Here is a 17315-nt window from a genome sequence, read left to right on the forward strand (position 1 = left end):
AGGGGAGATCAGTGACTGGATGTGCAGCCCTAAAGCCTGGAAATTTAGGTTGTTTTAAAAGCAAGTTTATCATAAGACCTTAAGCAAGAGTGGGACTTCTCTGCTGCTTCTGTCGCATCTAAAACTGCTCAGGTGGGAGAGCGCAGTCACACAGCAATGGGACAAGGCACTTATGTTTATAACCAAAACATTATTAAGCATTAATACTATATTTGAGCATCCTTTCTCCTTATCACAAATGCAGTATAAATGGTGAATATTGCACGTATTGCCTTTAGTGAAATCCGGACAGGTGAGCAGTGCCAGGGAAGAGCATTACCTGTTAAATAATTCAGTTGCCATGCTGTGCCGTCCTGGATGGGAGAGAGCTGAAGGTGTTCATCTCTTGCTTTCCAGGTGATCCGTTCTGCTGCTGACTGGTCGGCCGGCATTAAATACCACGAGGAGTCCATCCACAGTGCCTACCTCAGCGTGATAAAGAACAGCAAGCACTACATATATATAGAAGTGAGTGGCAATGAGGGAAAGCAGGAGGGTCCTGATGCTCTGGGCAAGGCTCGCAGTCATCAGGAGGGTAGTTCTTCTTGAGGTTTGGTCTTAATTTTTTATGAATTTAGACACACATGGATATTAATGCAGCATCTGCTCTGAATTTTTGGGGCTGTTTCTATTGACTTCAGTGGTCTTCAGACCAGGCTGGTGGGTATGTACACTGACAGCCTTCTGACCATAAGGCGGAAAAAAGTAGACCTCTCCTTTATAAGCCTCTTTGTAAAATTTCCAGCAACTTCCACAGCCTATGCAATAGTCTTCCTGCCCCCTCCATGGCTTCGCAGTGTCCCCTGTGCGTGCCCAAACCTGCGCACAGGGCTGCTCTCGCGTCCGTACAGCCTGGAGCTGCAGAAATCTCCTGTGTCGGAGCGGCTCTCAGCGCTGGCTGAATGGAGACGCTTATTCTCCTCTTTTCTTCTTTTCTTTTTTTTTTTTTCCTAGCCTCTTGTTAGGTTGCTTTTTATGTGAACTTTCTAAGGAGTGTGATTAATAAGAACTTATTCCCTAAGCGAGGACAGACACACACATCATTTAATAATAATTAAAGAAAAGCACCCACTCAAATGGCACACAAACCCCAGCTATCTGTAGCTGCTCTTGGCCTGAAATAAAGCATGCAAATTTTTTTTTTTTTGTTGTTTTTTTTGTTCATCGCTGGCAGTGCCTGACAGTAGCTTTGCTTGCTTTTCCTGCAGAACCAGTTTTTTATTAGCTGTGCTGATGACAGAGTTGTCTGGAACAAGATCGGCGATGCAATTGCTCAGAGGATTCTTAAAGCTCACAGGTAACCTGTTCTTAACAAGGCAATGAAAGTCTTCCAGGTGCATTTATATGGTGTGGTGCAAAATAATATCTTAATGGACACAACTGTACAACAGCTTTTCCAACACAGAACCGATGCGGTCGAATATCTGCTTGTATTTGCAGCAGTGAGACTCTTTAGTGGTTTCTTTTCTTTCCAGAAAGTGATTTTCTGGACTTGCCCTGATGCAAATGTATCTTTAATTACGGAATTGTTTAAAAGCAAGTCCTTTATACTCCAGTTCAGTGACACCTTTGCTCCATAGCCAACCAGTCTTGAACTGTGCGGTAAGGCAAGTTAATGGGCAAAAAGGTTGAACTGGGATTTGTGGCTTATTTAAATTATCTATAGAGGGGATTGGCTTCAAATAGGGGAAGCAAGCGCATTTTGAGGATTTGACTGCAGGGTTCAGCTATTGTTTGAACAACTTTTTCCTGGGAGGTGCTGGAGGGTATTTACAGCCTCCAGCCATTGCCAGGGGACCATCATTTGTTCCTGGATGGATCAAATCCAGCCATGTTTTAGACACTCCTTTTACTTGAGCATGCCTAACCCCGTGTTCACATTAATACCACAGGTAGTGGCTTGTCTTTGCTTTGATCCTGGACAGCCTTGCTTAAGGTTGCTCTCCTGGAGTCTCTCTTTAAGATACATATATGTCATAGTCTAAAACTGTGTCCTCATCTTGCTGGACTGATAAACAGAAAACTTCCGAAACGTCTTCCTTTCATCTCTTGTGCCTTTTCACCATGCATCAAGAACTTTCTTGCAATGATTATTTTTCCCCATAGTGTAGTTGTCCAGAGCCATGCAGGGCTGCTTTCCCAGAGGTGCTCTCTCCAGCATTGCAGAAATTTCTCTCACTTTGGCACTTGAGCTTGGAAATTCCCGCTTGGGTAAAGGCAAGCAAGCAGAGCCAGACAGTAGCTCCCGCCTTGCAGACGCTGAGGCGTGGGTAATATCTGCAAGGCCACAGGAGCTGCCGTGAGACTGGCTTTGTTCGGAGGCCCTGTGGAAAGAGGAGCACTGTGCGAACCGGGAGAGCATGGGTGTTATCTGCCATGCCATTAACAACAGGGCAGAGTAACAGGGTGGAGTTGCTTGTAATCTGTGGGCTGCAACGCATAGCCCAAATAATTGAAATTAGCTCAGGATGAAAAGATGGAGTGGATTTTCTCACCCGGGGTAAACGAGGAGTGGTGCCAGTGCTGCTGGAAATGGTGTTGCTGGTGTTTGCCTTGCAACCTCGAGGCTCGCAGGCAGCCGGACGCGGTGTCTCTGTGCGGCATCCTCCTGGAAAGCCGCTCCGGATCCCCTTCCCTGCCCTTGGGAACTGATTGCCATGGGCTCTTTGCATCAGTTGCCTGCTTTTAGCAACGCTGCTGAGGTAGCAGCAAATTCTGCAGGTAATCTGTTAACATTTTCCTGTTATATGAAGTTTATGTAAAGGGTGTCATTCTGCCCAGACATCCAAGCCTAGCACAAAAGGGAGTCGCGCAAATTCTTCAGTGACCCATTTTCAGATGTGATGCTTGATTCACTTCTGTATTACTGCAATTTTATGCCAGTATCGTGCGAGCTTAATGTCAGTGATTCTTAACTGAATATAAGATTCAAATTCTGCATGCTCCAGAGTGCTTGGCATTGCCTAAAATTAAAAGTCAATTCAGGCCTAAATGGTTTGTATCAAGTGCTCATGTTTCAAACTGCCCTGGGAAAACAGTGTAGGTGACACAGATGTTTAATTGTAAATTAAGTTCTTTTTAGTTAAGCTTGTACACTTCTCACTCTTCCAGACTAAATATTTTCTACAGATGTAATTAATAACACTCTTTTCTTGGTTTCCTCTTCTTTTTTCATGGGTGGCTCTTGAACGAGTTTAATAAACACTGGGCTTAGACAAACAAGCTGCTGCTTTGGGAATGCTTTTGTTGGTAGATATTTTTCATGATACAAACAGGCTTCCTTTCCAGGTCTCTTGTTGCATACGGGTAAGACCTCATTAGCTCTTTCTAAGGTCTGCTGTCAGACTAAAGTTAGTTTACAGTGCCTAGGACAGCTATAAGGAAGCACTAGTTGAAATTAAAGAAACACAGGTCCTCGGTGTCTCCCTCCCAGCTCAGACGAGACCCCAATCCTTCACGATCCTGTGCCCTTAAATCCACAGGCACGACTTGCTGGAGGAAGGAATACTTTTAACAAAAACTGCAGGCTGGCTTGTCTTCAGACTGCTCTTGAAATGGTTTTGTCCTGATTAAAGTGTGTTTGCCATCTAGTGGCAGCACCCTTCAATGGAGCATCCTCCTCCTCCTCCTCCTCCTCCTCGGGGGCGCAGGGCAGGGGATTGCCACCCCCCAGGGGTGCTGGGGCAGCGCTGGCAGAGCAGGCGCGCCCAGCATTTCTCAGCAAAGAAAACCCAAAGATGCGCTTTAAGAAAAGCCCCAGGCAGTACTGTGATCGTAGCTTTGGTAATCCTGGGTCGGATCATGGTGAGGGTACGGTTTAGTTTGTGGGTGTCCAGAGTTTCTGTAGGCTGTGATGTATTGATCGAATACTTGCCCTCCTGAATGATCAATGCTTTGCTTGTGCCTGGAGCTTTTTCCACCTTTTGTGATGTTTCTGACTTGTAAAAACTAGGATGTAGTGGGAACATCGGGTTAGATTTTGGGTTTCTGCCTGTGGTAGCTCTGTAATCTTTGCTGTGCTCTGCCAGGCAGTCGTACGCACCAGTCTGCACCAGTATCCGTGTGACTGGGCTGTCAGGGTGCTCAGACTTTTATAGTGGCAGGCACAATCTGCAAAATAATTAGCCTGCCCTTGAACTTCAGTGAAAATATGTTTTTTTTCCTTTAGCTTCTTTTGTCGTCTGCTGAAAGTAAATTATTCCTTCTCCCTCTGAAGGACTGAGCGCTCGCTGAAGTACTGAGGGCAGGGGATGAAGACCTGAAACTGGAAATATGCTTCACGCTTTGCTCCCTTAAAATTTCTGTAGTAGCCTTAGATGAAAACCAAGTTCGTCAACACAGAGAAAGGGAAACCAAGGGAACTCACCTTGTATGAAGCTGTAAAATTTGCAGGCTAATATTACCCCAAAATATCGTTTCAGGGAAAACAAGCGTTTCCGAGTATACGTGGTGATCCCGCTGCTGCCTGGGTTTGAAGGAGACATTTCCACCGGCGGTGGGAACGCACTGCAGGCCATAATGCACTTCAACTACAGGTACCGCAGGCAGCCCCGCTGCGGGCAGGGCTGTCGGAGACCCCCCGGTCACCTCCGCCTGCCGCGGGTGGTGCCCAAGGCTCCGGCTGCCATCAGCACGGCGTCGCGCCAGATGTTGTCCGTGTGAGCACACGGTGTTTGGAAGAGGAGAAGGAAACTGTTTGTGTAGTTTTCATGTAGTGCTTTAGCTCATTTATTTGCCAGCCTTTGGATTTGCATTAGGAGGCGAGGTGATGCTAGCCCAGCGGGGAAGTGCGGTGGGTAAAGCCCAGTGCTCTCTGCAGGGAAGTCCCTGCCTCCGCCGTGGCACGGCGGGACCCCCAATCCCTTATACAAACCCCCCGATTCCTGACTCTCAGCTGTTTTCCTTTTAGCTCATCAAACCAGGACTTACCCCTGAGGTCTCTACCCTCCCGCTCAACAGTCATGCTCTCCTTGGCTTTTACTGCAGTTCCTCCTGGCAGCATCCCCATTGCCACTGCGGCCGGGAGGGAGCACGCAGCCCTGCAGATTCCTTAGCTCGGGCGATCCACACCGGCTCTGTCGGATGGAAGAGCTGGGCTTTGTCTCCAAAGCTGCCTTTTCAGCCAATATTTTGCCTGGCTCTGCCCGTCAGCCCCACGAAGGCAGCGGCATCTTCCCCGATGCTGTTCCTCTGCTCCAGGAGGGATGTTTTTGGGGGCACCTGCAACGCAGCAGGTCTCGTGAGACGGACTTACATGCAGCGGTGCCAGGTAGCCCTGCACCGGGAGTGGGGTGTAGAGGAACGCAAAATGGCCCAAGACAAGGCGGTTTTACTGGAAAACTGCTGTGTTATGGTATGGCCAGGGCACAGGCAGTCTGTGGAGACTGCTGCTAGCTCCAGAGTGAAATCTCCCTTGTCTGCTGGTCTGCAGGGGTCCTACCGCACCTCCATAAGGACGAGTGGGGCAGGAGACGCAAGCAGAAGGAAAGCAGCATGTCTCCCTAACCAGACCCTTCTGCCTGAGCTTTCTTCTGCAAGGGTGACCACAAGTCTTTAGAAATTGCCCATGGGTTGGATTTTTTTTGAATGAGGTGCCGGCTGTGGCTTTTCCAGCCCAGCCGTAATCACACAAACTCCCTGACATGGTGTTCTGCACGTGTTGACTTTCTTGATGTCACTTCACCTTCAGACCTGCAGCACAGACGGTAGCAGCCCTGTTTGTAACATGTTTATCATCATTGCGGTGTGCTCTAGAAGGCAAAAATGCTCCCCAGCTCCTACGCGGATTCGTACGAGCTCCTTTAGAAAATGAGCAGTCCTTGATATATCAACAGTCATTTGGGAAGAATGTGTGCTCTGGAAGTACCATGTTTCTTCTGCTTGCACGGGGTATTTAAGAGGCATCTGTGTTTGCGATTTACCTCGCCCGGTTCTGCTTCAGCATATGCTGCTGCCTCGAGTCGCGGTGGTGCTGACAGCTGCCTACCTTCTTTCCAGGACCATGTGCCGAGGAGAAAACTCAATCCTGGGCCAGCTGAAGGCAGAGGGTAAGAGCTTTATTCCTCTCCTCTCTGTTGCTTAGTCTTGGTTGGGATGCTGCTGTTTGATGGATCCATCTATAACACATAGATTCACCAGTTTTTCTATTAACGTGGGCTTGCTGTGGCTGAGGGGTTCAGGCGTGGACTGGGGCATCTCACAGCAACGTGTGCGGTACGGGCTCGTGGGGCTGGTGGGCGACCTCCTCCTCTGCCGTCATCCCGTGGCGAGGTCTGCCGGGTCACGCGAGCCTTGGCCGGTTGTCAGGCTTCGCGCTTGGATGCAGCCCGGATCCGGAGGAGGGGAGGACCCCGGGGATGAGCACGGCGCGGTTGCAGCTGCTCAGGATCGTGTTATTTGGAGACTGTCCTGAGCGGGGTCACGCTTCTGGGAACAACAAGCCCTCTGCCTCCCGCCGCGTCCCCGTGATTCCCACCCTGGGTTTCTTTCTGGCAGTTGTCGAACACGGAGGGGAAAAACCTGCCTAAGCAGGACGCTGTTTCTGAGTTGCTTCCTCGCCACGAGGATTCCTGCTTGAATTTGCTCTGCTGGGAATCAGAGCACCATGAAAACCCCCGTATCGTAAATACTAGGAGCGTAAATAATGCCTCATTAGTTCTAGGTCTTTGTGTAAATCTGAACTGCAGACAAGTACGTTAGGACATATTTTCTGTACTGTGCATGGACAAAACACCTGCTTCCAGCCTCCTTTCTGCAGGATCTGCAGAAAAACAGTCACATAGTCCAGTTATTTTAAGATGTTGGTATCTGTTGTGAGCACTAGCGTGCTGCGCGAGGGAGATTTGGGTCATTTTTCACCAAAGTGGAAGTATCTGAGCAGGCAGTGGATCAGAGCAGCACAGAGAGCCCACAGGCAGCTTTTAAAGTCTATTTTTAAAGAAGCTTATTTCTATTATCTGTTCGTTTATTATTTTTTTTTAAAAAGTCAAAAGTGAACTGTTATTCATATGGGTCTTTATATAAAGAGGGTCTTTTCTTTCTCCTCTCTTCCACCTCCCTCATCCCGGTGGTTTTGTTCTCTTTTAATTTTCAGTTGGAGATAAGTGGATAAACTACATATCATTCTGTGGACTTCGAACATATGCAGAGTTGGAAGGAAGACTAGTCACGGAGCTCATCTATGTTCACAGCAAACTGCTCATTGCTGATGACAACACAGTTATAATCGGTGAGCAGGGGGCTTGCGGGAAGGGTTTGGACCACTCGATTACACCTGGATTAGTCCCTTTGCTTCTCTGCCCTGTACTCAGCGCAGGCTGCGATGCCGTGTGCTTTTCCACGTCGTGATTTCTTTCTTGTGAAATATTTTGCTGTTTAAAAAAAAAAAAAAAAAAAAAAAAGAGAAAAACAAACAAAACACTAAAAAACAAACTCATAAATTCATCAGGAGGGTAGGTAGGAGGGGGGAAAGGATTTGGAGGGCTGTCATTTAATTTGTTTTTCTAAAATGGTTTTAAATCTCTGTGTAACAGTGAAGAGAATCCCAGTGCAGGGAATATTGTCCATCTGTCTTGTATCAAACTCTGCTCTAGCAGGAAGACTTGTGAGACTTGTCATCTGTTCCTTAAAGAACAGAATGTGCCGTAAAATTTGGAAGGTTTGGACAACATGTGTCATTTATCAGCTCCATTTCCTAAGAATGGGGAAATATGTTATAACAAGTAATAGATATCTTTTCATCCATTTTTCTTACCATATTTATTATAAGATCACAAAGCAAAGACGAGGGACTTCAGGCTCAGAGTTCTACATCGCAGCAGAAAAGCAGAATTTTAGCCTGTTTCTTTAAAGAAACCCTTTTCGATCTGTTATATCAGCAACAAAAACTTTGCCAAAGAATAACTTAATACCAGATTTTGCAAGACTCAAAATACTCCCCTCCTTCAAAGCAGCCGTTCAGCCTGCAGTCTCAGATGACCTGTGGTTAGGTTTGCTCCTCTGTGACCCTCTCGGGGGTCAGACCCCGTCTCCAGCACGCAGAGCAGCCCAGAGGAGGTTTGAATATTACAGCAGGAGCAGTGGTGGTGTAACTGTGATGGTCTGGGGGCCTGAGACGGCTCTTAGTTTCTATTTTCTGTGCCTATAAGCCTGAGGATGGATTTTTATACAGCATGTGTAGCTGTGCCAGCTGGTGAGGTGCTGGGGAGCCAGTGTCATCCCTCTTCCACCCAAGAAAGAGACGGTGCATGGAAATAAAATGCTGATGGGGCGACCGTGAAGGAGAGGGAGGTGAAAGGACAGAGAGGGGCTTAGCTTGTTTTTCCTCTGGAGGTGTTAGCTCCCCTTGAGTTAATTCAGTCGCTGGGAAGGCTAAATGGCTAACCGGTGCCTGGGGGTCTCTTACGGAGCTGGGGGCCGCGTCTGGAGGTTTTTTTGGTGGTTTGGTCATTTCTGTGGGTTAATGACCTGATGACTCCTATCACTGGCTGCATCTTGCTGTTCCTTTGGAGCCGACAAGCGCTGTGGTGTCCCCCATCCCTTGCCTTCTGAAGGCTGCGTGGGTCAGAGAAACCCGTTTGGGGGACAGAGCCTCAGCTGGTCTCGAGGGGTGCTGCGGGTGTCAGGCCCAGCATGGCACACGCGGGCTGGGGAGCTCCCACCCGGCTGCGCAGCCAGGGCTGGAGCCGCTGGGCGAGCCCAGCACCCGAACCCTTACATGCATGGGGTGGTGCATTTTGGAGAGGGACCCCCCCCCGACATGCACAGCCAGAGCCATGCAGTAGAAATGCAACTTCTGCTGCCCTCCAGCAGCTCTGCTGGGGACTGAAGTGGTTATTTCCCAGGGTGCAAGCGGGGACCTGTGCACAGGACACCCATGGGTCCCACCGCTGGGGAAGACGTCCCTGTCCCCCCAGCACCCCTCTGGAAAGCACCTCTCTCCTTTCTGGGGTTTGGGTGTTACAGAGTGTGTAGTAGTGCTGCGGCAAGAATAGGGCAAGGAGTAGAGAAGAAACATCTCCCGTGGTCGGAAGGTCCCCCAGAGCCCTGGGGTCCGCTACTGCCTTGCTGCGTTAGCAGGGACGCTGCCTAAGCTCTTGCATCTGCAGACGCAAAAGTGTGGTCCCGGCAGGACAGGAGGGTCTGGGTGTTGGTTACCCACAGAAAGGAGATGACGTTCTTCTTAGATTCCCCCTCCCAAAAAAACCCTACCTCCCAAATGAAAAACTTCCCCTCTTTACACGACCAAAGATAAGAGCGGATTTACCTGTGGAGCCCATCCTGTGTCAGGTAACTTGGTATCCAAACCAAATGCAGTAAAGACCTTTGAAAGCTGTGGCATCCTTCAGCAAAAGCATTTGGGATGTTACAGAGGGAGTGAACTTGTGAAAATGTTGGCCTGGGCTTGGCTGTGATTTAACCTTCTTCCAAGCCTGGAGATGTAGAAGCCTGCAGAAATTAGGGGGTTTTTCGCCTTCCCCCCTCATCCTGGTTCTTGGGATCTGTGTTTCCATAAGGAAGCCCTCTGGCCGGGGTTTTACCTAGGGAATCCATAGCTAGTTTCTCATGGAGACGAGGGATGCGGAGGGCCTGGGGGGCGGTGGGTGGTGATGGAGGGTGTGCAGGAGCATCTCGTGCAGCAGGTGATGTATTGCTGGTGCTTCATTTCCCCCCTCACCAGGCTCTGCCAACATCAACGACCGCAGCATGCTGGGGAAGCGGGACAGCGAGATGGCCATCATCGTGCAGGACACCGAGACCGTCCCCTCCGTGATGGACGGGGAGGATTACAGTGCTGGGAAGTTTGCCCAGTCCCTCCGTCTGCGGTGCTTCAGGTGGGATGTGCGGGGCTGGCCGAGCGCGGGCAGCGAGCAGGGATGCAGGCAGGGCTTGCTCAGGCTTATGCCTGCCCGCAGCCTTTCAAACCAACGGGGCTGCTGCTGCCTGCTCAGATTTGGCATTGCCTGGCCTGGATTTAGCCCAGAGTTTTGCTGCTGTTTCACTGGCAATTAGCCTTTCTCATGCCACTCCTGTCCTCAGCTCGGCAGCATGGCTTACAAATGGTTTTGCTCGAGGATTTTGCTTGGAGAGCTCAAACAAGACAGTGATATTTTGCCTCCAGATCCTGTTTTCACACTCTCTTAATTTTGGGTGGCAGTGTCTCTTTCTAAGGGAAGTTTCCTCACTTGGAGCAGCCATCTGGCCCACATGCCTGTTTTGTCATTAAGACCTTTTCCCCCCTTTTTTTTCCCCCACCCTGTTTCCCATCTGGACAGTTATTGCACAGAAAAAAAGAGAAACTCGGGCAGCGTTAAGGCTGACAGACTATTGCAGGGGATGGGAGCAGGAGGGCGCTGGGAGCACGCAGGGTTTGGCAAGTCCCAAGGAAACTTTTCCTCCCCTGGCATTTCTCAAGAGGGGGAGGGCTGGGTGCTTCAGCCTCCACGCGCATCGATCCTTCTGTCTTCTCAGGGTTGTCCTTGGCGGCTCCGATCTCAGCCTGGAACACCAGGATCCCGTCTGTGACAAATTCTTCAAGGAGGTGTGGATTTCTACGGCGGCTCGCAATGCCACCATCTTTGATAAGGTGAGGAACGCGGTGCCTTTCCCCTCCCTCCTCCCCACGCGATGGCAGCAGATGCCAACAGGAGAAGCAGCACGGGGAGGGCAAGGGCAGCAGGTCCAGCTCCTGGGGTTGGACCTTAGAGATGCTTGGAAGAAGTGAGTAGTGTTGGATGCAAGAGCTGTGAACAAGACACGGGAGTTTGTGCATCCTCAAAGTGTGGCGGCAGCCCAAGAAGGTGACAGTTGTGATTTCTCCTTTTATTTGTATCGGCTGTAGCTGCGGTGAATTGCCGTGGTGTACATATTGCTTCTAGTTGGCCATAGCCTAACTGGAGTAGAAGCAAATTTTACTCATTATTTCTAATGAGCTTTTGCAGTGATCAGAAAAAGCCTTGGAGCTTCCCCTCTGCCTGCTCTAGCCGTATCACCGAGAGGCACATACCTCTTCCCTCCCCGTTCTCCAGGCTGTTAATTAAGTCTCACTCCCATCCCGAGAAACTTGTATTAGATGTTTTGGTCTTTCTCGGGAGCTCTGCATTGCAGTATTTCCCCCGCACTGACATGCCACTTCTTCTTTCTGTTTTGATCAGGTTTTTCGATGCCTTCCCAGTGACCAGGTGAATAACTTAACCCAACTGCGTGATTTCATCAACAAGCCCAAATTAGCGAATGATGATCCTGCGAAAGCAGCAGAAGAATTAAAAAAGATTCGTGGGTTTTTAGTACAATTCCCCTTTCGCTTTCTGGAGGAAGAGTACTTGCTTCCTTCCGTAGGAACAAAGGAGTCCATGGTACCCATGGAGGTTTGGACTTAAGAAGATGCAGACTGCTTCACGTTTTAAAGTCTGGTTCTCTAGAGACAAGTTGATGAATGATATGGGATTTTGGAAAGCTTTTTATTTCGAAGGGAGGTGAAAAAGATCTCCACCAAGCTCATGTGCCTTTCTTAAGGATTTTGGTGGAGGAACTTGAAGCAAAACAACACTAGCAAAGGAGAGGAGCAGAAAGACTTGGAAATTATGGCAAATGAGGAGTTTACCCTCTGAAGGAGTTACTTCTTAAGACATGTTCTGAGCACCTAAAGGATGCAGGCCACTTCCTAGGACAGGAAACAAATCCCAGTCGATATTGTTACTACTGCCAGCTGTATACTGTGGTTGCACACGTACTGTGATCGTGCTGTGGCTGCGCAGGAGTCGTGGGCTGCGTGTGCTTCTAAGGCTTTCGGGTGCCCGTGCCTTGGCTCGCTGGAGTCCCCCCGTCTCACCCCTTTGTACGCCGTCAGAGCATGTCCTGCAGCCCTGGCGCCGTCGGGAAGCGCTGCTCGGCGCTGCCTTGGGCTGTCCTACAGCTTGCCAAGTGTTGGTGTTTCACTCTTAAATGGAAACGGACTCACAATCTTGTATCAGAATCAGCATTTCGGTCTCTTCTCCCCTCTGAGGGGAAAAAAAAGTGTTTCTACCACAGCTAGAGCAATGGGCAATCCTCACGCACAGCACAGTGCTGCCTAGGTCTTGGCAAAGGGCAGCCTCGATGTAGCCGGAGGTGCTGGAAATCACTGGAGTTTGCTGGCCTTTACAGAAACGCAGCATGTCAGTTTGTTCAAACTGTGTGTGAAGGCTTTCTCCAGGAAAGGATCAAGGTTTAGAGTCAAGCCTTAGATCTCCGGAGCTGAAGGAAAGCAAGGCGCTGCGTGTAATGGGACAGAAACTCGAAAGCCAGCATGGGCCGGACTAAACTCTGCGCTCTGGGTCCTCCATTCATGCATTTAGATTGCAGTACATAGGTAGACGTTTCTTTCCATTCCTTTCCTCCCTATCTAAAAGAAGGGAAAGGCCATTAAGCTAGAGCTGAAGCCACGCTCAAACTGAGCTGACGTGTCGCTTTGTAGATGGGGGGAGTGCAAGGGGGAAGGGGAGCAGTTGGCAAAGCCTTGTCTCTGGTCTACTTTGCTATTAGACCAGCCACAATCTTGAGGTCAGTCATGCAGGACGTGTCTTCCCAAGCACAAGTAAAACACAGCATGCCCAGTCCTGTTTCCCATTTCTGTAAGACAGTTTCCAAAGCTATTTTGCGACTCACTGTGCAGCGAAGCAGCAATTCAATTCAGCATCCCTGGGCGAAACACTACCGCCCCTGGGTCGGGACTTTGCGTGATGGGTGCCGTCCTGGGTCTTTACACCATCCTCCATCTCGCAGTGAGCTGCGTCTCCCAATTTCATGTCTGGCTCCAGCTGCAGTCCTGGGAGAGGTGTTCCCCGTGGGTGGCAATGCTGTGTCAAACACTAAGAGATCAGACCATTAGAAAGACCTAAGGAGAGCTGGATCTGGAGAAGTGGGAGGCTGAGCTCCTCTGCTGCCAGCATGGCCGGGGGGATCCCTTCACTAGCTGGATTTAACCCTGTGCCCAACTCTCCTTGGTCAAAAGACCAGGCGAACTGGCATTTACTTTTAGTTCACAAGCAAGGTTTTTTTCCTTTTTTTGGCTCTTCCAACAGTTTCACCTGGTTTTATCTGGAGAAGAATTGCACCAGTCACCTAGCTAGCCCCGAAACATAGCTGGCCCCATGTTTTAGCTGATTGCCTTCTGTGTCTTCAGACCTGAAAATAGGCACCAGGTAATTCTGTACCTGCTGCATCACCCGAGTAAGTAACAACCCCAGATGTTCCTGCAGGGCAGCCCGAGTCGCAGCTCCTTCCTACAGTTTCCACTGGTTTACGCTCATTTTTTGTAGATGCAATTGCCACTTTCACTCCTGTCTGGTTGGTGTACTGTGGTCTGGTTAGCCTGTTGGAAGTGCGTGTGCAGCGTTTTATGTGATGATCTTTGGTCCAGGGGGTTGATGCTTTTAGTTGGCATGCTATAAGCAGAGAAGTATGTTCCCTTGATTTTTTTTCCCTTAAAAAAATTGACCTGGGGTCACCCCCTGCAGAGCCAGAGCAATATCTGCCTCGACCATTTGCAATCAAGAAAGATCAAAGGTGTCTTGTTATTTCACGTCAGTGCTATTTCAGAGCTTTTTATCTCTTGATATGTTTTTAGCTGTTTTAGTTTGAACAAAGCTGCTAACTTTAAACAATGACAGCCTGTCAGAGAATCATTAAGTCACACAGATCTGTATTCAAAGTTGAAAGGGAAGCATTCAACCCCGCCACCCGTACACGTGAACCTTGAAGCGCAAGACTCTTGTCATCTTCTAAGTGCTTTTATTGTCCCCATCCTCATATTAGGAAAGATTCTTGTAATTGTTGAATTATCCTTATATTGACTTTTAAGGTGGTAGGTAGCTAATTATTGGGGGCTTCATAACTCCAGTGGTATTAAGGCCCCCTCTGCCAGGCTGCTTTGGGGAAAAAAAGCACCCAGGTTCTGCAACACTCAGCCCACCGTGTGATGGCTGCTGCTCCCCAGCGACACAGCAGAGCCTCGGAGGAGAGATTTAATTGACTGATTCTGTATGAAAAGGTGCTAATTAAGGAGGTCTTTCGTGACTAAAGTAGTAGACGGGCCGCACTTTGACTCTGTCCAGGAGAAGGTTTCCCTCTGTGGGAACAGAGGAGCAGTGCTGAAGATCCCTTCCTTGTGTTGGTGCTAAATTCCTGATACCAGGAATTTAGTAGCGTTCAAATGCAAGCAAGGTGTTGCAAGGCAGCCTTGGCACAGTGCAGAGAGCCCTGCATCCCCAGGGGCTCGTGGGGCCACCGAATACCCATGGATGCGGCACTGCTCGCCCCGAGCAGACGATGGGGCTGGAGCCGTTCCCAGTGAAGGCAAGACTCTTGTTCACACCTGCGGGCTGTGCTGTTCGGAGCCGACTCCTTGGGTGCTGTCAGCTGGAGGTTTATTTCTTATATTAAGAAGCGCCTGTGAGGTTGAACACCTTGAGAGAGTTAATTTCCGCACCTAAACAATCACTACGTTCTAGTCCGTAATACCAGCGCAGGTTTATTTTTAATACCTTCAAACTGGAGAGGGTCGCTCTCAACGACTGTAACAAGTGATACGGATTCAAGCACTCGCAAACCCAGAACCATGAACTGTTTCTTGTGGCATTTACTTATTAGAACTATAGGAAATGAGAACTTCTCCCAGGCTCAGACTTTATTTTGTAGTTCAACCTGAGGAGAACACTTTTTTTTTTTTCCTTCAATTTATTCCTTAACATGTGCCACTTTGAGAACTCGCACTCCTTACCATATCTTTTTAATATGCTGATATTTTAAAATCTGTGTTTTGTTTTATAGATGTTGGACTGAATAAATATTTCACTGTAAAAATTAATGCATGGTTTAAAGAAAAGAGGGATAAAATGTCATCATATGTAAGAACTTTACTAAAAAATAATCTGTATGAGAACTATTCCAGTGCTCCATGGCAGATGCAAAGTGCTTGGCTCAGTTTCTGGTCTCTTAGTCTCAGTTTGTCGCCTGACTTGATGTGACCTTTGCTGGATTAAACCCCAAACACTCCGTTTTCCTTTCTTTTGATCAGGTTTCACAACACGATTTCGCAATCCTGGTGCTGTCCCTGGGGGAGACCTCAGTGCAGGTTTTGCCTAGCCGGGACCCTGGCAGTAATAATTTACAGTATCTCGTTTCCTTCCAAGGAAACATCCATGCACAATCAAGCTCAGATGTGGTTTGCTATTGTTATTTCAGTGTAACGAGTCTTTTGTGCACTTGTGGTTAGGACAGTCGGGGGGTTGTAATCTGTGCACAGAGGCTGCATTTGGGGGGGACATTTAAACGAAGGGTCCTTTAGGTTAATGCCGTTTCCTTCTCCTCCTGCTGAATGTAAAGACCTAAATCCATGCTGGTCTAAACTGACACACCTCCATCAGCTGCGGAGCTGCTGGTTTTCTGCCAGAAAGGACTTGGTCTGCAGGACACAGTGGTGGTCAAGGTGAAGAAAGCAAGTGGTCTGCGGACCAGGTATATGGGTAGAGGCTGGCATCTCTTGGATGGCCTGCAAGACAACGAATGCATTCTCACGTTTTGTGGCGTCGTTTCAAACGTGCCATGTCTTCTGCGCAGCTGAGATCCTACTGAAACCAGGAGCTTTGCAGAATCGAGGTTTAAACCAGGAGCGTTAACGCCATGGCCATGAATCAAGTTCAGCATGCAAAATTAAGGTAGATCAAAGCAGAGCAGACCCACAAACTGTACATCGACCACTGAATGCAATGATCCTCTTGGGGTTTCTCTTCTTTTTTTTTTTTTTTTTTCTTCCCCCTGCCTGCTCTCTTGTTGTATTTTCCAGTATTTGTGATTATTCTATTTTTAACCTCCCACTGTGTGTTCATTTCCTCCATGTAAATAATTCTGACTTACCTGACTCTTTCTTGACACTCGGGAAAACGAGAAAAAGTGTTGGAGGTCACAGTTCTGGGAATGTTTGTGTTGTTTTTTCTAATCATGTCTTTAGCTAAACTAATGAACAAAAGGCGAGCTTCCACTTTGAGTGTGAGTGCGGGTCTCCGTGTGTCTCTACCTTCCAACGGTGCAATTGTGAACGCTGAATTTCCCTTCCATGAAGGCTGCTGGAACTGAGTTTTGTATCCTTGTTTCTGCTAACGATTGCTTTCCTTTCCACTCCGTTCATATCTGGTAAATGTGTATTAATGGACTGCAAATACAGCTGATTATCATCAGTGTCAAAACGTTTGGCTTTGGTCTTGTTTCTGCTTGTTTTGGGGACTGTGGCCGCATCCTGCTTGCGGGCTGAGTTCTGCCCTTGCCTTGCGTTGGCAGCACTGCCCAGCAGCCGAGACGTGATGGAAAAGGCCCAGGGTCGTAATAAAAATGGCTAGACTTGAGTCATTTGGGTTTTCCTGGGAGAGAGAAATTGCTGAAGTGAAACAGCATGGAAAGAGAAAATTGGACTTCTTAAATTAAAAAATCCTGTTTTAAAGGAGGTTTAATAATCCGCAGGCGTTATGAAAGGCACAGACAAAAATGGTCTGTCTCCGAAATAGAATTAACTTGCCACTGTCCCTTTTAACTTTCAGTAAAGGAAATTCAGCATAGAGAGAGGAAAAAGCAGATTACTGTTGTCCTCCAGGGGGAGAAGAGATGAATAAAGCAGCAGTGGCATTTCCAGGCTCTCTTGCAAACTGAAAACATATTAACTTCTCTGTTTCTTAGGTTTCATCTCCTTCCTCAAATGCCAAAGGGCTGTCTGCATCTGCAAAACTTCCAGATCCAATCTGCGCCCTTGATAAACACAATAAACCAGGGTAAGGGAGCCGGAGCTTCAGGGCGGGGGTGTGTTGGTAAAAGGCAGGCAGCTGCTGATTGACACCGTCAGCTTCTGCTGCTGCTCCGACATCTCGCAGCTAATTACATGCTTGCTGCATCACGCTTAGGAGGTCTTGCAAGCAAAGATAACAGCAAGCGGGAGCGATGCGGAGAGCTGCCAGCCGCCGCTGGGTGCGGAGGTGCGGGCTGGCGGCCGTGCAGGCGTGAGGGTGACACGAGGCGGCCGCAGCTGAGGTTGGCAGCCGTCGCTGGCTCCGTCTTGCCGGCATTGCTTGGTTTGTGTGGTAGCAGCGCAGGAGAGCCATGTTATCTCAATGCAAGCTTATCTCAGTGTGAAATTAATGTGAAACCAGAAGCGCTCCTGAAGCTGGAGAGTTTAGGTATCCGTTTGTAGGAAGGATCCTTTCCTACATGATGCAGTGGCCCAACTTGAGGGCACTGTTGCTGCTTTTGCT

General features: G+C 48.7%; 1 protein-coding gene across 4 annotated transcripts in view; it reads left to right on the forward strand.

Annotated features, from left to right (window-relative positions):
• Positions 1-16234, forward strand: part of PLD1 (phospholipase D1) — a 79800-nt gene extending 63566 nt beyond the window's left edge. For all 4 annotated transcript variants that reach the window (XM_082320921.1, XM_082320924.1, XM_082320922.1 and 1 more), the window contains 8 exons: positions 397-507; positions 1248-1336; positions 4461-4574; positions 6037-6086; positions 7133-7267; positions 9719-9872; positions 10510-10624; positions 11193-16234. In XM_082320921.1, coding sequence (XP_082177047.1) covers positions 397-507; positions 1248-1336; positions 4461-4574; positions 6037-6086; positions 7133-7267; positions 9719-9872; positions 10510-10624; positions 11193-11417 — 993 coding nt within the window. In that variant the 3' untranslated portion in view covers positions 11418-16234. The remainder of the gene's footprint in view (positions 1-396; positions 508-1247; positions 1337-4460; positions 4575-6036; positions 6087-7132; positions 7268-9718; positions 9873-10509; positions 10625-11192) is intronic.
• Positions 16235-17315: the final 1081 nt, after the last annotated feature.

The sequence above is a fragment of the Platalea leucorodia genome (assembly GCF_965183815.1).
Source record: "Platalea leucorodia genome assembly, chromosome: 8".
Lineage (NCBI taxonomy): Eukaryota > Metazoa > Chordata > Aves > Pelecaniformes > Threskiornithidae > Platalea > Platalea leucorodia.